The sequence below is a fragment of the Dendrobium catenatum genome, unplaced genomic scaffold, assembly GCF_001605985.2.
Source record: "Dendrobium catenatum unplaced genomic scaffold, ASM160598v2 fragScaff_scaffold_685, whole genome shotgun sequence".
Classification (NCBI taxonomy): domain Eukaryota; kingdom Viridiplantae; phylum Streptophyta; class Magnoliopsida; order Asparagales; family Orchidaceae; genus Dendrobium; species Dendrobium catenatum.
The window spans coordinates 234462-255849 of NW_021319147.1; the positions used below are offsets into that span (position 1 = coordinate 234462).

Sequence of the window (21388 nt, forward strand, 5' to 3'; positions counted from 1 at the left end):
CACGGGTCCAGGCGGGGCCGGTAAACCCGGTCCAACACATTCCTAAAATTATAAAATATATTTTAGAAAAGTTTCTTAAATTAAACTCCATTTGAATTTCAAGCTAATTGAAATTCCTTTACTGCTTTCCTTATTTGAGTCAACTTATTTTTGTAAAGGATTTGAATTTGAAATAAATTAATTTTAGATTTCAAATCTTTCCTTTTTCTCTTAATCCTATTTTAGAAGAGGTTATTATTTAATTCAATCAATCAAATCATGATGGATTGATTAATTAAAGCCTTAACTCCAAATTTTAAATATTTCCTTTTCTCTTTATCCTATTTTGGAAAATGTTCTTATTTAATTCAATCAATCAAATCATAATGGATTGATTAATTAAAGCATTAACTCCAAATACATTGCACCTAGATACTTAGCCCCCTCTCTCTCTTTTGGTCGAAATTCCCAAGGGCCAACTCAATTAATTCCCTTCAAAAAATTACACCTCTTTCTTTGGATTAAGACCAATTTCAGCCTAGCCTTACCCGCCCCCTCTCTTACCCCTTTAGGCTATTCAAATCCTTGCCAAATCAAAGTCCTTTGATTTGGAAAGATATTTCAGCCCTCCTACCTAATTTTTCCCCTCCAAACTTTAAACCTACTCATGAAATTATGAACCTAATTCTTCTCCAAGTTTCTTCCATTGGCTGGCCACCTCCCATCCTTCCCTCCACTTGATTTCTTGAGAAAAACTTCTTTCTCTCAAGGGGATTCTTCAAGCCGAGCTAAGGATCATTGTTTTCAACACTTCAACGCGTGGGAGAAATTTCATTCTCTCCAATTGAACCTTCAAAGGAAGCTACGAATAATGACCTCATTCTCTTCACGTCTTGTTTCCAGATTTTGACAAAGGTGAACATTCTTCCCCTTTTCAATTAACTTTCTAATCCCCTTTCCTTGTAGGTGATGACGATTCTCAAGGAGCCGAGCTTCACCTTTGCCTAAGCTAGTAAACGTAGGGTTTTGCTTCGTCGATGCCCAAGACCTAGTACGCGTAGGATTGAGTGCACTTCAATTATTTCTAATCTTCTTGTTAGATTAGGAATTTTCGTTGAAAGCTATTATATTTGCATGTCGCTGATTTTCTTTGTTATTTTGACAATTCAAAACTCTTATTTGTGCAACTTAGCCTAAACAGAAATGACCGCTCTTACGTTTTATTTTGTCGTTTTATTTGCTAGTAGTTCTAGTATTTATTATTCTAATCAATAAGTCGTGCAAGTTCTTATCAAATTACTTTAAGCATTGTAGTCCTACATCATATACCTTACTCCAAGCACAGAACTTTCTCAAAGTGTCGCTTTGACACACTTCGTTCACCTTAAAGATCACAACCTAATAATCACATAAAAAGATGAGTCACAAATAAATTTTCTTTAAAGTTTAATCAAATTCCTAGTTGTCTAAACTCTTCGTTTCTCCTTAATTGTTCCTTACGACATTTAATAAAAATTATATTAATTAATCTTAATTTTTGGATTTATTATAATCCTTAATTTTATGAAACTCTAAATCATAAATTTTCATCATATCATGAAACTAAACATTTTCCTAAACCTAATTAATAATTAGGTTAATTAATTCTCGGAATTATATAATTAGGAAAAAATATGAAAAATGAAATTTCTTAAGAAAACTCAAAATTTTTTTTCAAAAACATTTCTAAGACCCTTAGAAATCATTTTTGTAAAAGCACCTTAAGGAATTTAAATTTTAGATAAAAGCCCTAATTTTTTATTTCCAAAAATTCTCCAAGAAAACTTTGTTTCTACTGTTAAAACACTTCCCTAATCCATCTCTATTGATTTCGTTAAGAAGTTTTGGAAGAAACTAACATTTTGGAAAAACCCTAATATTTTTATTTCCAAAAATCTTGAGATTGAGAAGGATTCGCTTTAAATAAAACATACATTTGTATTCCCCTTATCGTCCTCTTCGATTTCCACTAATTTTCTCACCGAAAAATCGCCGCCAGAACCACCCTGCCGAAGCCACGCCATCCGCCTGTTCCTCTCTTCTTCAGCTCGGTTTGTTCGAAATGGGGGAGGGGAGGGTTCGGTTTTGATATATTAGGGAGAAAGTGGATTGCCAAATGATCGTTATACCCTTACTTAAAAAATTCCGGCATCTTATTTGCTTAGGAGTAGTTTGGGTATATCAAAACTTCTAAATTTTATAACTCTCAAAATACACAAAATTTACTATAGGTTCTATATACCAAATCGATCAGAAATTAACGTTGAATTTTATAAAATTATTTTGGACTTTATCCGTTAACTTTAATTTTTTTCCACTTGTTTCGTCGCGACACATTGAAATGTGTGTGACGCCTACGATCGTTCTAATTCCGGGTTTTACACTCATACCAAGCCGACTAGGATTTCCTTTTCTATGTAGTTTCTGGAAATCAAATCAAACCTAGAGGAAGATCTACCAAGCAGTTTTCTGATTTCTTTCTCCCTCAAATTAGAAGCAAGAGCTCCCGGTACTGTTTTCCTTTCTCTATCAAGTGGAGGTGAAGGGACGTGGCTGTGGGGAGCTTTGGAGACCGGCCGAGAGCTTGAAATCAGCCTCCGGAGGCTTTCTAACTGTGAAAACTGCAGTTTGGAGCGTCTTGGACAGCAAGCGACGACTTCCGGAAGCACTCAAACAGTGGAAATAACGGTTTGGAGAGTTCTTGGACAGCAAATTCATCCTCCGGAGCACTTTAGACAGCAAACTCAGCATCCGGAGCGGCTTGGACAGCAGCTCGTGGCCTCGCTCTTCCACCATTTCTCGCCTTTGCAAGGCGAGTGGAACATGGTTACCGCCATGACAACCCGGCAAGGTAAAATCTTAAAAACTTAGGAAAATCCCTAAGGCCCCCTAGCCAAATGGATGTGTGGCTGACGCTCCCAAAACCTTAGGACCTTGTAGTAGCTTAATTTATGCTATCCAAAACCCATGTTTGCTGTCCACTCCATAAATCTGTGAGAATTTCGTGATTTTCCATGGATTGCACTCATGTGACAGCCCGTAGGTGACGGCGATGCGCGTAGGATTGTCGGATTGGTATTCGGCAACCACCCAATGCATGTTCATGCACTCATGTTGTATCCAATCCATCACCTACAATCATGCCCTATGGTAGACACTATCATTTGATCTCAAAGTCAAGGATGATGCATTGGTTTTGGATCATCATTAGTTGCATGCACTTCTCATTTAAATGCATTGTCATAACAAAATTGACACCCAAATTTAGGAGAGTTTGCATGCATTGAAATTGATAATCTCTAGAGTTTTGTTTAATGCATGTATTGAATCTAATTGATTTGGACTTTCTAGTCGATGTGAGACAAAGACTTTCAAGGGTCTATGTAACAAATCTCACAACATGAAGAATCAATAAAGTTTATATCTTGTACCATACAAAATTTGGAGTGTGGAGTAGCAATCTTGAATCGATCAAATTGCAAGCAATTTAAATTGATGAGGATATTTATAAACTTGAAACTCACCCAAATTGCAAGCACCCTTCTTTCAAGTACAAGACATGACAAAAGTGACCGACGAGTTACAAGAAGTGTGCATATGTTGAAGTTTGTGAACTCTAGTAAGATTTTGTGGCTTGAATATGAATTTAATCAACTATTAGAAATATCAAATCATTGTGAGGTCTCCCACAGACTTTCCAAAGTCCATGTTGTATATCCCACAAAATATATTGTTAATTAAGTTTATGTACTACATTTTACAAAATAAACACTTGATTGCTCTCAATTATCAAAATTCCTTAATTTGGAGAATCATCTACCCATGCATACTCTTAGGTTTCTCCTAGATCTTGTCAAAATTGATCTTTAGGATATTCTTAGAAGCTTCCAAATTCCCTAAATCATATCAAATTTGATTTAGGAAAACTCTCCAAGGCGTTAGGAAATTAATCTTCCTTTCTCCAAATAGATCCTAAGTTTACATTTCATTTGCTAATAACACAAAATTAGCAAATGAACATGTCTCTCTTCTCATATATGTTGATTTGGAATTCCCCAAAGTTCAAACATATCATTATATGAAGATTTTGGAGCTTAAAGCCAAATTCTAAGCTTCCTTCATCATTTGTTGAGACCCAAAATCAACACACAATCATCGTTCAATCTTTCTTGCATGACATGTTTGGTTTCCCTAAAATCCTACATGTATCATGCCATAAATCTTTGAGTTTGGGACCAAATTCCGAGCTCTCCTATCTTATTTGTTGGAATACAAAAACAAAAAATGGTTCTCTCACTTGTTGCTTTCCAAACTCATGTGGAAGACCTCTAAATAACCTCTAAAGAACCCAAAAGCACTAGCAAACCTCATGATCAAATCCTAGGTTCATTTGATTTGTTTGTTGAAACATAAAATTGGCAAACAATAATCCATCTTTTTTTCATGCATGGTAATTTGAAGTCCTCCAAGACCTCGAACGTATCATTGTATGATTTCCCTAAACTTAAGACCTAACCTTATGTTCTTTCACCTCATGTGTTAAGTATAAAAAATTGACAAATAACCCCTTAACCTTAGAACCCAAATCCTAGGTTCATTCCCCATTTTGTTTGTTGAGACGCAAAAAATCAACAAATAATCACACATCCTTTCCTCTCTCATGCATTGAATGTGTAACCTCCTTAAGGTTCCAAATGTCATGTTACATGAGTCATTGACTTAGAAATAAATTCTAGGGATTTTTACATACATAACACCTAAAACTTCGAAAAATACATATTAAATACCTAAACTATCATATTTACTTATATACCACTAAAAACTCATTTCTAACTTTTGAAATAACACTCCATAATGTTTCTGTCAAAACCACTCCACTTATTCGCTCGAGCATGTAGTGTTACCTTCTTCCCGCGTGAGATCTTCTCCAACTCACAAAACTATTTCTTCTGACTAGCCATTCGTGTGCCCTAGGTTCCTGTACACGTGCGACTTCTCCGACGACCACCGTGGCATCTTCTTCATCGAGCAGGTATTATTGTTGTTCTGACTCAAAATTAATTTGAATAACATGCAATACGAGTTATCTTGAGTTGTTGTAAAAATCCGTAACAAATTTTTACAGTTTTCTAACTTGACAGAAAGCGTAAGTTGAGTTGTTATAGCATGCTATATGAATTCTCTTTACTTGTGGTAATAATCTGCAAATGATTTTAAAGCTTCTGAACTGAGAGGAATGTGTATTTAAAACGAAAAATTGGCAAACTTCAGTAATGCATAGCATTAAAACTGATAAATAAAAAAACTAGTAAGTTAAACATATGCACTACTCCTATATGTTCTTGAAGGGATGCGAAATTCCTGGCAAATTTCCAACTTCATGAAGCTACTCTGCTCTCAGCCGAAAGTTGGCATCTACATCTGTTTTATTACCGTTTGCAGCCACTTCAACCTTTTATACATATATAAAGATCAGAAGATGTAAAGCAAACTAATTTCAACAGGTTTTAGTTGGTTCATGTAGGAGGCGAAGTGCGACTGATTGGAGAAGAAGATGAGAAAACAACAACTTATAGGAGGCGAAATGCGACAGATTGGAGAAGAAGACAATAAAACAACAACTAATACATTCATATGATGAAAAAAAATTAGAACCATCCTTCGATCTTCAAACAACAACTAAGACATTCACGAAATGTAAAATACGAACATCAATTCTTGCTGATCTTCTCTTCGAATGCGACCGAGAAGATGCGAGGCCAAGGGAAGATGTGCCTCGTGTGAAACCTTCAAACGCGACAGGGAAGGCAAGGGTTTGGACTCGTGAACGAGGGGAAGACGAAGGGAATACGACACGTTGCGGAGAAGGGAAGGGTTTTGCGACCGATGAGAAGAGACGAGCGGTAGGGCTTTTTACACGGAACTCAGATGGCGTGAGAGAATAGTAACAAACGGGTCTTTTAGTGGTATATAAGTAAATATGGTAGTTTATGTGTTTAATATGTATTTTTCAAAGTTTTAGGTTTTATGTATGTAAAAATCCCTAAATTCTAAGTCACCAATTCCTTATTTGTTGAGACAAAATCAACAAACAATAATCATCCCTCTCATGCGTAATGATTGGAACCTCTTCAAGGATCCAAATATATCATTGCATGACTCCTAGCTTAGGAGCGATCACCGATCTCCCCCATGCATGATGTTGTGGATGTTTTTAAAAGTCCTAAATGCATCATGTTGTAAATTCTTGAACTTGAGATCGAATTTCAATTTTTTTCATCACATTTGCTTAGCCACTAATTAAGCAAATGAATACTCCTTCCTAGGCAACAAATGTTCAAGGAATCCCTTCCAACTTGCAATCCAAAAGTTGCTTGTTGTTTCTCTCTTCTACAACTCAAAAGTTGTAGAAAGCTCTCTCATTCTCCTAAGCCCAAATTTAGGAGACCGGATATCTCCCTTCAGACACCATATGTTCAAGGACATTCAGGATTCAAAGTCCTATCTCTAATTCATCCTTCCAACCCAAGTTGGAAGGATACAACCCTCTCTTTGAACATCAAAATATTCAAAGACATTCATGAATTTGCAATTCATAGGTTCAATATTCATGTCTTTCTCTTATAACTTTCAAGTTGTAGGAGATATCTCTCTTTTGTTCCAAAAGCTAAGGAGGATCTTCCAACACTTACCTCAAAAGCTATATGTTAGACACTTTCCCTTCCTCTTCTTTAGCCCCAAAGCTAAAAAAAGTATACATCTCCCTAGCTCCAAAGGTTAAGGAGAATCCTCCAACACTTAACCCAAAAATTAGTGTTTGACATATTTTCCGTAGACCCAGACTTTAAGTAAAACACCCTTAGTGTGACATGTCACACAAGCCTCATACACTTAGGTGCACATCCCCTTAAGCATGCTAGGATTAGATTTTTTTTTTTGCGCATGTGTTTGATGCTTGCATAATAGGTGCTACTTAAAACCTCATCAAGTGATGTGGTCAATAAGATAGAAACAGGTGCTTGGCACTCTAAGTGCTAGGCAATTCTGGATGTTCTTTCATGATATATAAATTGCTTCTAATATCTACCATGTTTTGAAGGTTTTGAGTATTTTATATTTTGATATGTATTAGATAAAATTAGGAGTTGTATTAAACTTGTGGGGTTGGGCCAAAGAAGAGTTGGATCAAGAAAGAACGTACCTATGGAAGGTGAAGCCTGAAGATCTACCTAGAAGCTGAAGTCTGAAGACCCCCACAAGTAGAGTCTGTAAATAAATGTTTGATTGGGTTGTATAATGGCTAGCAACTCAGCTGTCAAATCTGGTTCTAATAATTCATACTCTATGATTTACATTTCATGTGTTTTATTTATACATTCAAGCATGTTTGATTTGTTTAATGGGTGCTCAATAGAAATGCATGCTTTTTTTCTAGGTTTCTTCCTTGTTTTGTTTGGGGTGACATGGACTTTTGATGAGGTTGGCTTTTAGAGTAAAAATAAGATTTCTATCCATTAAAATATAAACAATTTTTTAAAATCAAACTAGGTTTAACATTTTTCTAACAAATAAAGAAAAATTGCATGGCTCCTTTCAAGGAGCCAAGTTTTTTCAAACTTAAAATAATCATGCATAACTTAAATGTGTCGCATATAAAAAGCTGTCACTTAAGAATTATATAACAAAAAATATATATTTTCTTTGTGAGTTAGCATTATGCACTACCCGTCAAAATTAAGCATAATGGTCTCAAAGCTAAGTTGTAAGACCTACTTTCTAAACAAAAAATAGCCTCACGATCGAAAATCATGATTTTAAAAGTAATTAAGTGGGTTTAGCTGGTAGCCCTTTCCAGGTATGACAATAAATTCAGAAGTATGGCTGACTATGTATTATGTGATGTGTAGTTTGTAAGTCCCTTTGCATTCCATTATACTTAGGTTCGAGGTACTACCTCTTGGTAGTCATCACCTTAGTTTTAGAATCCGAGGTAATGGTTGATTCCAATAACCATACAAGTCCTCACCTTCTGGGCAATTTCTCCACCATATGTTGTTGAAATGTAAGCCCCAACCTTCTAATGAAAATATCAACTTAAATAAAAATTAGATTCATAAAATATAAAGCTCAATATATGATATTTTAAGTACCTCTGAGCTCCCCTCAGAATCAAGATTCCACTTCTTTTCTTTGGCCCTTATTCCAAAAAATCTGATTTCAAGTTGATCCCCTATCTTCTTTGAAATTCCTAAAGGTCAAACCCTTTAAGCAAATTTTCATGGATTTCAAAATCAAACTTTAGCCAATATTTGAATGACTATAAAAAAAATCACTAATTTAATCAAAAGTGTTCTCCAGCATCAAAGCTTGAGATGTAATTAACCATAGGCCAAAAAAAAATAAACTCCATTCAACCAAACATTGAATGGGGGAATATCTGTTAAATTATAAATTTATTATTGAGTCCATAAGAAAATTATATTTTTATCCTTCGGTGTACTATATCATCTTTTTTATGGCATACTCGATCACAAAGTATGCAATCCGTTTGAAGACAACAAAAATTCTCCAACAATGACCATTAAAAAGTGTGGAAGGAATACACAAGTGAAAATGAAAAAATTCATATTTTGGCCAAAAGGACTTATTAGAACCGCCCTTTGATAAGGTTATGGTTATCTTTACACATTAGTATAAAGAGAACAAAAATGTTCCTCAAAAAGCAAAGAAATAATAAGCTGCCAGCATCAACTCCTTTGAGTAAATCATGAATAAAGCTTGGCGAAGTTGAATTGCTTGATAAGGGAAACTGACAAAAAAGAATATTTTGACCCAACAGAATCTGCTTAAGCTTAACAGGCAGGTCAGCATGATTCTTTGGAATGAATATTGAACAATGATGACCAAGCAAACAGCTAGCTGAATAAAAAGACACCATCATTCCGAGCTTCCAACAAATTATGTGGGGTTGGTAATTTAATCTCAAGCACTATCCTAAAAATTTAACAGCTGTTTAAGATAGGATGTGCATACCTCTCTAATAAGAGCCAAGTTACCATCACTTTCCCCATGCACAAATGCCAGATAGTGTTGCGGAACTGCAATAGTCACGGTTTTTCTTGGTGCAATTCCCGCTTGAGTTGCACTGTGTAACATGCTACCAGAGTAAGATATTAACTATAAAATAAGCTCATAGGCCAAGAAATAAAACAAACCTTCCCACAGCAACTCCTTTTGGGTTTCCACTCTATAACATATCACAAAATAGTGAAAAGCTTAAAAAGTATCATAAAATGTTTTAATTAGAGGATCAACCAGCATACTCTATACCTCACACAATGTTACCTGTGGAGTCCATAATTGAGGTGAAGAGGCAGGAAGGTTTCTTGGAGATTCTATTGAAGGATGCAGAACTTGAGGAAAACCAACAGCAGCATACCGAACAGGAGGTGCATCATTTCGTGGTATACACGGAAGCATCATCTCTGGCACAACGGAAAGGTACTGAGACATCCCAATATTTGGATAATGCTTTGGTAGAAAGAAGGTCTCCCGAATTCTGTTAGTAATATGAACCAATGCCTCTCTAACAGACTGAAAACTTCCACTCACCTGACAAAAGGGACAAAATCATTACGCTGAGTAAACTTCAATGTCAAGCATTACTCCAATATATGCCCCCAAGAAATATTTCCATTTCACCAAATCTGAAAAGGAGTGCTCTCAGATTTAACCATAATAAGTGCATGAATAATAATAATGCACTGACCAACTAGCAGATAATTCACATATACAATTTCAAGGGAGAGAGACAGAGAGATAGTTTGACATATCCAATTTAAAGAGGGTGACAGAGAGAGTTTGAATTCTTGTGTATTCCGCTAAGAAGCTTGCACACCACTGCAGTTATTCTATGCTATACTAGGCAATTTTTCTTTCAAAAAAACTAATTACACAATGATTAGTCGACAATTTCACTAGGATAGAAAAGTATTAACAATGCTTCTATAGATACACCAAAGAGAATACGGAAAGGAATTTCTACAGCTTGCAGAATCAAGGAAAAGATCCCTTCAAAGGGATTCCTAGGCTAGATCAGCCAGCTGCCTAATGAGGACACCGGCAGAAAAGTCTGGAGCGTCTACCAAAGTGGGGGGGGGGGGATTTTATGCCTTGTTTTTGGGCTGATGTTGGTTCCTTGTGTGGGCTTGTTTGGCTCGGGTTATGCTTCCCTTTGGTGGCTGCTGTGTTCTACTTCTTAAATTAGCTCATTATGATACTTTTCAACTCATAAATATTATTTAATTAGGTTCACCCCCCCCCCCCCCCGCGCTTGGCTCCTGTCCCGTGGCTGGTTCTTCTCCCTGGGCTGCCTGTTCTAGTTCCCTGTGGGCGTTTGTTCCTGTCTCCCGTGGCTACCTTTTCCTGCCCCCCTTGTGGTCCTTCGGCTGCTGCTCCTGGACCGTATGCTGGCCTTCTGTTTTCCCTTTCCTAGATGGTTCAACTGGAGTGTTTTCGGGGTTGTTTGACTGCCTTTTCTCAGCTATAAATATGTGATGTTTTGTTTTTAAAACATAGAGGAGATTATGTGATAGTTTTTGGAGCCAAAAACCTGCGGGTTTCTTCTTGAAAAAGCTTGCGAGCTTGTTTCTTTTCTCTTCTTCTTGGGAAAGCTTGCGAGCTTGTCCTCTCTTTGATTTCGTCTTGAGCTTCTTATCTCTTTCTTCTCTCCACAAGTTCCACATCAAGGTCGAATGTGGGCCAGCGTAAAACTAATCGAATAATCATGATATGAATTATTTAAAAAATTGTGTTAATGCTAGGGCGTCCCCTAGAATCGACATGTTGTATGGCCTGATTACATCGACAAGTGTGCAAGAGTCGCTGCACCAGTGACCGGATTCAGTGCTAAATAGGTAAGGGTTCCCACATCAAGGCTGGATGTGGGCAAAAAAGCTAATCCATGAAACTAAAATTAGGATAGGAACTTGGAATATAGATTCTCTTACAGGAAAATTAATGAAATTAATATATATTATGATTCATATGAAAATAAATATTATGTGCATTCAAAAAACTAAATGAGATGGAGAGAAGGCTAAGGAGTTTGATAGTCAAATATTTAAACTATGATATTCATGTATGAGTCGTACTAGAAATAGTGTATGTGTGATTATATATAAGGTTTGAAGGATAATGTTATAAAAATTAATAGAATTAGAGATAGAATTATAGTTTAAAAAATTATTGTTGATACTAAGATTGTTAATATTATAAGTGCATTTGCTCCTCGAGTAGATTTGGATATGGGTTCAAAATTAAAATTTTGGAATAATTTAAAAAAATTAATACAAAAGATATCTCTTGAAAAAAGAGTTTTTATTGGAGGAGATTTAAATGAACAAGTTCTTATAGAGATAGATGATTATATAAACATTCATGGTGGTCATGGGTTTGAAACGACAAACGAATGTGAGAAGAACATATTATATTTTTATTTAGCTTATAGTTTTTTTAATTGTTAATACCTTATTTAAGAAAAGAGATCACCTCATCATTTATATAAAAATGGATATAATAAAACTCAGATTGATTATTTCTTTATAAGAAAATTAGATCATTTAGATTACAAAGATTGTAAAATAATTCGAATGAAAATTTATGTACTCAACATTGATTATTAGTTTTGAACTTTAAGATAAAGGGAAAAAAATAAAATAATATTCAAGGATTAGATGGTGTCATTTCAAGAATATTAACAAAAAATAATTTTTAGAGTAAGATTTTAGATATTAAGATTTTGTTTGTGCATGAGGATACTAATATTATGTGTAAAAAAGTGGCTAGTAGTATTAAAAATATTGCAAAAGATATGCTTGGAGTATCAAAGGGAAAAACTCATAATAGTAAAAATATTTAGTGGTGGAATCCAAATGTGCAAGAAAAGAAAAAAATAAGAAAACTCATTATAAAATTAATTTAGATAAAAAAAATTTAATAATTGGGAAAAATATAAAGAGGCACGTAAGGATTCTAAGAAAGCAATATGCGATGCAAATATTTTAGCTTTTAATAATTTATATAATAAATTAAATACTAAGGAGGGAGAAAGATATTTGTATAAGTTAGCCAAATAAAGAGATTGGAGTAGTAAGGATTTAATACAAGTGAAGTATATTAAGGATGAAGGTCAAAAGGTACTTTTCTAGAAGATTTTCAACAAAAATGGATGAGATATTTTGCTAAATTTTTTAATAAATAATGTGAAAATACGATTGACTTTAGTGACCATAACATCCTAAATGAAAAAATAGTTTAAAATTGCACAATCTGATGCGCGCCTTAGCGCTATTTTTTGTGCTTTTGGCAGGATAGAAATGTTATGTTTGTATTTATCATAACTGCTATACATGATTTATGGGAAAGAAGGGTATATATATATATATATATTGATGTTTTGAATTATAGAATTTATTTTCGTTGTTTATTATAGATAGATAAAATTAGATAGCTCTGAGGTTGTTATTAAAAGATAAAAAAATAATTATTCCAAATTAGATTCTAGGGTGTTACACACTTCATGTGTCGTTGCGCTCGCAAGCACTACACCATTGTGCTCTTGCCCAGATTTTTCAAATTTTATTTAAAAATTATTTACACAAATTTCAATTTATAACAAGGAGAAAGAGAGATAAATAAGTGTAAATTGTACTCAGAGAATATCAAAAGATTTTGAATATATCTAAAGACCTAGGAAGTAATTAAAAGATATAAAATGTGCCACCTCACCACTTATTTATAGGGCTTACAAAGCTATAGAGAAGACTACACAATGAAAAAGAAAAAATAATAAAAAAGCACAATTTTGATGACAACACATTACAGACTACACATAACATGTGGCAAGAGTTAACAATGCTTTTGTGGCTCTGTATCTTCAATATTTCCTCTGGTCCCATGGTGAATCCCCTAGATAAGTCAACTTGGGCAAGTTCTTCAGAAAAGGTGCCATGCAGGATGAGTTTGTGTGGGCGAGTCCTCTCGTGTCAAGGCGATTCTCTAAAGACTTTACTTTGGCATCTAGAGTCGAAGGAGAAGTTCCTTGGTAGGATAATGATTGCGAGCTAAAAATTTTTTGAGTCTGAGGTTCGTAGTTATTGATCTTGAGGTGTGCACTGGATCAAGGGATGTAAGAGAAAACTTGAAAATTATGTCGATGGCAAGTAGTATTGGGAGGCTAATCTTTGCAGCTATGAGAATCCCTCTAATACTTAGAAGGATTTGTATGAATTTGTTGATATACGTACCTAGGATGACTCTTCGATTTGATTGAATTGACCAAGTCACACTCCTACTAACAAGTGCCTTAATAGATGATATGACTACTTTGGATGAGCTCCCTTGCTGGAAGTTGCTAAGTATCTCTGAAACATCTGTAAAGGCATATACGAGTATATAAATATCTATTTTATTTTATAAAATTATAATGGGAATATGGTTTATGGAAAGGTAATGGTGGTTAAGACAACTTCCTCCAATAAATTTTTGGAATAGTCCTTTCAATTAATAAGACCCCAAAGGTCACAAGAAGATAACGATTTTTTCTTCATACTATCTCATTTTGTTGTATAGTCCCACTATAGGAGGATTCATGAATGATAAAATTTTCTTGGAGAAAAGAGTTGTAATTTGATTAAAATATTCATTCTTGTTATCAAACCTATTACATTTAATATTAGTGTCGAATTAGGTACGGCTCATTTTATGAAATATGGAGAGGATTGTACTCACATCATATTTATTTTTCATTGAGAATAACCACTTAATACATTAGTAATTATCCATGAAAGAGACAAACCATCAGGATAGATGCTATAAATAAATATGGATTAAGGAAAAGGCATGGAGGCTTTTGAGTTGCTTAAAGGCTAAGATGTCCGATCGTGCTTGGCCATTTGACATACCTCACAAGGGAACTATTAAACTTTTATTTTATAAAATAATGCGGGAAACATAAATTATAGTCTATGATGCACAAACATAAATATGACGACATGAGCACGACACAATACGGATACGAGACACATCAATTTTTTAAAATATAAGACATAGATACGGGTTAGACATGATATACAATATATATATATATATATATATATATATATAATGGTAATTTCAGATGTTTATGTTGAGATGACATCAAGTATTTTTTAGAAACCATAGCCGCCACTCGTTAGAGAGAAACGAAAATGGAATTATTCGAAGAATAGGATATTGAGTGCGGGCGATTGATTTTAGAGTGTATAGAGGAAATAAGAAATTTAATTTTTTATTTAAAATAAATAAAATTTTGACAAATATAAAAAATTATAATAAAAAAGTTCATAAAATATTTAATGCACGCATGTCAAATTTATTTTTAATATTTTTTAATCATACAGATCTTCAACGTATCTAATACGTGTCAAAAGCGTGACAGATTTGTGTTGTCTCTAATATGTGTTGGACGCTACATATTTTTTTTAGAATTGTCGAGCATCATAGAAACATATTCATTCACTTTAACGGTATGAAAATTTGAATACAAAAAGGGGTATATTAAGCTTCATGCATTCATATTCAATGGGCCATCTATCCTTTATTATATTATAACTATGATGCACCGGCATATCTTATCAAATAGATACGTAGTGTCCGTCACGCATCTAAAATGCCTCCAACACGTGTCAAATGCGTCAAAGATGTGTCCAATTAAAAATAAAATATCCGTGAAAAAACTTATTTTTAATATAATTTCTTGTATTTTGAATTTTATTTATTAAAAAATAACATTTCTCTTTTAAATATAACTTCTTGTCATGTTTTACTTACTAGAAATTTGCAAGAGGATGTACCCTGGTTTATGTTTTTGTTTATGATATTATTCTTGTTGATAAGGCTAGAGAAAGAGTTGAAAAAAAATTTAAATTATGGAGGTCATCTTAGAGTTTAGGTTTTCGTTTTAGTAGAACTAAAATCGAATACAATGAGTGTAACTTTAGTAATAACAAATCAAGTGGGAAGTGTGACCTTGGGCAATCAAGTCATTAAATAGAGTACATGTTTTAGATATCTCGGATCTATTATTCAAAGTGATGGTGAATAAATGGAGATATTATCAATAGAATTAATGTTGGATGGTTAAAGTGGAGGAAAGAATCAGTCTGTTGTGTGATAGAAAAGTACCCCTCAAACTTAAATAAAAATTTAATAAGATGGCAATGAGACCTGTCATGATTCATGGAGCAAAATGTTGATCATTAAAAGAGAAGCAAAAAATTAAGTTAAGAGTTGAAGAGATGAGGATGCTCACTGGATGATTGGCATTGCACTTAGTGACAGAATGTGAAATGAGTAAATATATGAAAAGATTGGAGTAGCTCAATGGTAGATAAGATTAGATAGAGTCGTCTTAAATGGTTTGGTCACATAAAACATAGGTCTTTTGATGACCCAATTAGGATAATAGATGTATTAAATCTGACCTATGTTAATAAAAAAAATGAAAGCCTAAATAAACTTGAATGAAAATTTGACTCTTAATAGGACACAATGGTGAAAAAAGATTTCAAGTAACCGATCCCATGTAGTGGGATAAAGGCTTAATGTTGACAATAAAAAATAAATAAATTTATTATTTCCTCTCTACAACCGAAAATCAATCACCTGCACTCAATACCACATTCCCCGAGTATTCTCATTTTCATTTCCCTCTAGCGGGTCGCAGTTAAGGTTTCACAATGGCGCCCAATGTTATCTCAACATCAACATTCGATGCAAACACAACATCAATATTTTAAAATCATCTCAACATCGAAGTCTAATATTGTCTTGATATTGATGCTTGACACAAGCAATTTCTACACCCACAATCACACCCCTGCGCCCTCTCGATATGTCATCTTTGTCCAACATATAAGCATCGACGGCCAATGGAGCCTCGACATCAACGCCCAATTCCCATTACATAATATTGATGTCTAATTCTTAACAACATCATCGTCTCCCCTCTCAATGTCTAACGCATGACATCGATGCTCAACTCTCAACAATCCAATATAAATTATTTTAAGTAAAAATCCTATATTTTCAATAATTGACGTGTCTCATGTCCGTGTCATATCGTGTTCAGGTCACCGTGTACGTGTTTGTGCATCATAGCATTTGGTCTGCCACAACCCGACAAACATTCATCATTATCATGAAGTAATGGAGAGAGATTACATAGGGGCTAAAAGGGTTTATGCTTTGTGCATTTCCTACACAAACACATTAAGGTACAGACGGTGCTTGATAAGCAATATAAAAGTAATTCATTTCGATGGAGAGTAGATGGGGAAAATTATGGCCCATCCACAAGGTCATTGATACAATGTAAATGTTTAACAAAGATATTAGACAATATTTTACTTAATAGTCGGTTCCAAAGTAGAAGCTAAAGGTGACCAATAAATGGAATTCTCAGTAATATAAACATTAAAAAGTACAAAAAAGTTCAAGCCACTTAAAAGAAAGGTCAATCAAAAAAAGTAGCGCCTGCAGATTGCAGCACCGTTGTAAAATAATTAATATATACCTGAACAAGCTCATCATTTGGTTGAGCACATTTTGGGATTTGTTCCTTCACAAAAATTTTGATGTTCGCTCCTGTTATTCGTCTCATTTCAGCAATAATGGCTCCACCTTTACCAAGCAAACAACCAATCTGCTGTGCAGGCACAAGAAGCCTGGCAGAAACTAATCCTTTGTCCATGCATGCCTCTATAAGCCTGGAATGAACACGGAGAACAGCATCTTGTGCTGGGGAGGGCTTCAAATCATAACTCTAAACAAAGCAAAACCAGCTAAGAATTGGAGCACTAGAGGAATCAGAATCAAAACAAAAAACACGTGCTTCAGATATTACAACGAAGAAGAGTTAGGCAGGCTTCTACTTAATAATCAATACTCCAACCTAGAACCTAAAGAAGACCCGTAAATTTCTCAGTTGGATAAAAAACGTAGTTGTAAACACACCTCACATGCAGAGATCAAAATAATTCTATCATCAGAATCACCAACTGCATCAACGACCATTATTACTGCCCCAGTTTCACTTTGCAAACACTGCACAATGGCACCAGATTTGCCAATAATGGTAGCAACTTTGTCATTCGTGCATAACAATCTGAAAGCAACCTCTTCTTCGGGAAGCTTTCTCTGACCAGATAAAATAGTATCCAAGGGTGGATTAGATGAATAAGCCCTGTGATTATAATCAAGGCCATGTGAACTGACCGAGTAACCTCTTTGAGGAAATGCATCTAATGGTGCAGAAGGAACAGGTCCTTGCAAGCTCCCCTTATATGGTTTGGGAGTAGAAAATGTGGTCGGATCTACCTTGTTATTACCCTGCAGACAGCTGGCAACAGATAGAAGTGCTTTCTTCACAGCAAGGAAACTCCCAGATATCTGCCAGATCAAACGATTGACAGTAAGGATTTATTCAGAAGCACACTAGAAAATAAAGCTGCATTTACTAAGTTTAATAATCATTTTTTTAAGTAAAAATTAAAGCAAAACCATAATCATTTCAAGTTACTGGTAGCATAGGCTAGAACTGAACGCTTGGCATGCCAAGGACAAATATAATCACAATGATAATCATCAGATAAGTATTTCATCTTCAAGCCAAAAACTATAGCAGAGTTAAGCATGCATGCAATCTCTCTCTCTCTCTCTCTCTCTCTCTCTCTCTCTCTCTCTCTCTATCTCTCTCCTATTTAAGATTCCATAATAGCTTTGTGACAAAGGACGCATGGTTTATTTGAAAAATTAATACCCTAGTGGAATAAAGGTTTGATGTTGATGTTGTACTAAATTGATTAGGTTGTTTGACTCCCACAGCATAAAATTTCAAAAGAAAACAAAAACTCATAAAAGTTGGGGAAATTCCAACCATTTTCATTACGAAGCCAGTACTTAGAAGAAAACCAATTAACCAAGCTGGAGTTATTTAAGACAAGGTATACACATGCAATACAACAGAACAATTAATAATCTATATCTTATAACAAAAAGTAAACATTTAGATTTACCCCAAAGAACCTCAAGCTACTCCGTGACTTTTCACGGCAACCTTCATAAAAGAACAGTTAGAAAAAAAAAACAACGACCACCTTACTAGGAACATATAAGACGAAATGACAGAAAATCAGTAACAATAGGAACATCATTATAATAATTAGAGACTAATTAATGTCATTAAAAAAATTAATCGAGATTGATTAATACCTAATCCAATTAATTAAGTTCATTTATATTAAAAGATAACTTTAAATGCCACTAAAAGCCCTCATGCAGTGAAGTAACCCAAAACATTTAGTACGCAGATTCTTGTAGCAATTGATAACTCCAGCCAATGGTGAATTGGTGATGAACACAAATCCATATTTCTTTACTAGTCAAATTCGCTTGTAGTCACTCAAGCTGCTACTTGTTAGGCCCCACGGAGATGTCCTTCAATAAGTTGGATGAAGATTTCGGAAGCTTTTTTTTTTTTTTTTTATTTTGAGTTTTATCATTTCTCGTTATTTTCTTAGTTATATTTCGACAATATTTTTCTTGCATTCAGACACAGATAACTAACATAACTTGGCTAGTATGTGTCGTGCATGGTGCTCCGATTTTTTTTTTTTTTGGTGATATTCACATCTCTTGCTATAGTGACCCGGAGCTTCAATTAGTGTGAAGGTTGCTGGAAAAAGGTCTTTAAAGGTGTCCTATAGCTCAAAAAATGGTCTGTAACAGTTCTCTTAAGCCCATGAAAAAGGTTGGCATTACCTCTATGGGAGAGAGAGTTGAAAGGTCGTAATAGTTTTTTTTTCTTCGATGTTGGTGAAGGTGATTAATGAAATTCCAAAGAAAAACCTTCAGGAGTGGATGCAGGATGAATGAGAAATTGGACCACTATAAATTTTTCACTTGTATGATTTGATTTTTCTCTATCTTTCTCTCATAAATGTCACATTTATTCCACATCCGTCTCAGGTGTGATTCTGCTCTTACTTATGCTCTACTATGGAAGCTATATATCGGTTGAGAGGTTTGATGGAGAAGTATAGAGAGAGTAAGTATGATCTACATATGATGTTTATTGATTTAGAGAAAGCACATGATAAAGTTTCAAGAGAAGTGCTCTAGAGAGTTCTAAAAAAGAAAGGTGTTAATAATGCTTATATTCAAGTCATTATGAATATGTAATAAGAAGTTACTTGTATTCAAACAAAAGATGGTTTGACACTTTGACCAAGTATTTTTCTATTTCAATTGGATTACACCGATGATGAATTTTAAGCCCACATCTTTTTGCTTAGTCAAAGATGTTCTTACTAGATATTTGCAAGAGGATGAACCCTAGTGTATGCTATTTATTGATGACATTCTTTGTGTTGATAAGACTAGAGAAAGAGTTGAAAGAAAACTTAAATTATGGAGATTAACCTTAGAGTAAAAGTTTTCATTTAAGTAGATCCAAAACTGAATACACTGGGTGTAATTTTAGTAGAAATAAATCTAATAATGGGATTATGACATTGGGTGATCAGGTCATTAAAATGAGTGCACATTTTAAAAATCACGGGTCTATTGTTCAAAGCGATGCTAAAATAGAGGAGGATATTATTAGTAGAATTCAAGTTGCATGGTTGAAGTGAATGAATGCAACGAGCCTATTTTGTGATAAAACGTTCCCCTCAAACTTAAGGGAAAATTTATAAGATGGCGATAATACCTGCAATGTTTTATGGCGCGGAATGTTAGCAATTAAGTTAACTGTTGTAGAGATGATGATGCTCAGATGGATGAGTGACTTTGCAATTAGAGCAAGATGCGAAACTGGTATATACATGAAAAGGTTGGAATAACTCCGATGGCTGATAAGATTAGAAAGAGTCACCTTAGATAGTTTGATCACATAAAACGTCGGCCTTTTGATGACCTAGTTATCAGAGTAGATGTAATAGATCCGAACTATGTTAACAAATGTAAGGGTAAATGAAAAAAAAAAAACTTAGTTAGAATCTATTAGAAATGATTTTTTTTATTACATTTAAATGAAAATTTGCATTTTAATAAGATGGCGGTAAGACCTGCATATTTTATGGCGCAAAATGTTATCCATTAAGTTAAGTGTTGCAGAGATGATGATGCTCAGGTGGATGAGTGACTTTACAATTAGAGCCAGATGTGAAATAAGTATATATGTGAAAAGGTTGGAATAACGCCAAGGGCCGGTAAGATTAGAAAGAGTCACCTTAGATAGTTTGATCACATAAAACGTCGACCTTTTGCAGACCTAGTTAGGAGAGTAGATGTAATATATATGAACTATGTTAAGAAAGGTAAGGGTAAATGTTGACGAATATTTTCGCATCGACTCGACCCCGACAAAGCTCGATCGCGCTCGATCAATTCAATTGATCATCATCGAGGTAAAATTACTTTAAATTGAGCCTCAATTAAATTAAATTAAATCAAATTTAATTTAATTTAAATTAAATCAATCAAACCCCGTCGAGTGTCGGCGAGTTCAATGCGACGCAATTCGGCACTTTTCGGCCTCGATCCGAGCCCAATTTCGTAGAATTGGCTCGATCTGACCCGTTTCGGTCCGAACCGACTCTAATCGATTCAAATTGGGTCCAATGCGAACCCAATTTTAGCCCAATTCATCAAGTCTTAGCTCAATTCAAATCTCAAATCAAGATTTGAATCAAACGGCTTGGATTTCCTCTAAAATCCCGCTCTGTTTTCCATCAAATCGCCTGGTTTCAGCGGCTACAGCAGAAGATCCACTCGAGTGCGATCTTTTCGCGTGTAGAAGGAATGGGAGAGATAAAGGAGACGGGATTCGACTCCTTCGTGGCTTTTCGTTGGTCCCCGTCCCAACAGAGAGAGCGAGAGATAGAGAGCGGTAGAGAGCGAGAGATCCAGAGAGCCAAAAGCCCAGTCCAGGCGGAACTTCTTTTCGCATCCAAGGCTCTTTCGCGCAACTGTTTCCCCCTTGTCCCGCGACTACCTCACGAGCAGGCATCCCTCCTGCGTGCGGGAGTCCCGTCCAGCCCCTCTCTCGTGTGCGACAGCTCCGTCCGAGCTCATCCAGGACTTCGGTCGGACCTACCAGGAGGTTCGGCTCTTTCCTTCGCCGGACCTGCGCGACCCGACCACCTCGGGTCTATTTCGACTGACGCAAGGAAGGCTTTACATTTGCCGCAGTAGCTTCTCCACCTTCCTTCCTCAACTCCGGCGAGCTCGTAGTGGTCGAGAAAGCTGTTGGAGGCTTCCAAACAAC

General features: G+C 35.1%; 1 protein-coding gene across 9 annotated transcripts in view; it reads right to left on the reverse strand.

Annotated features, from left to right (window-relative positions):
• LOC110106742 (KH domain-containing protein HEN4) overlaps positions 1–17508 on the reverse strand; it is a gene marked incomplete at its 5' end in the record, with an annotated part of 36592 nt that extends 19084 nt beyond the window's left edge. For 2 of the 9 annotated variants that reach the window (XM_028695808.1, XM_028695810.1), the window contains 5 exon segments: positions 9052–9163; positions 9234–9265; positions 9349–9630; positions 16634–16882; positions 17074–17508. In XM_028695808.1, coding sequence (XP_028551641.1) covers positions 9052–9163; positions 9234–9265; positions 9349–9630; positions 16634–16882; positions 17074–17508 — 1110 coding nt within the window. 9 annotated transcript variants of the gene reach the window in all.
• Positions 17509–21388: the final 3880 nt, after the last annotated feature.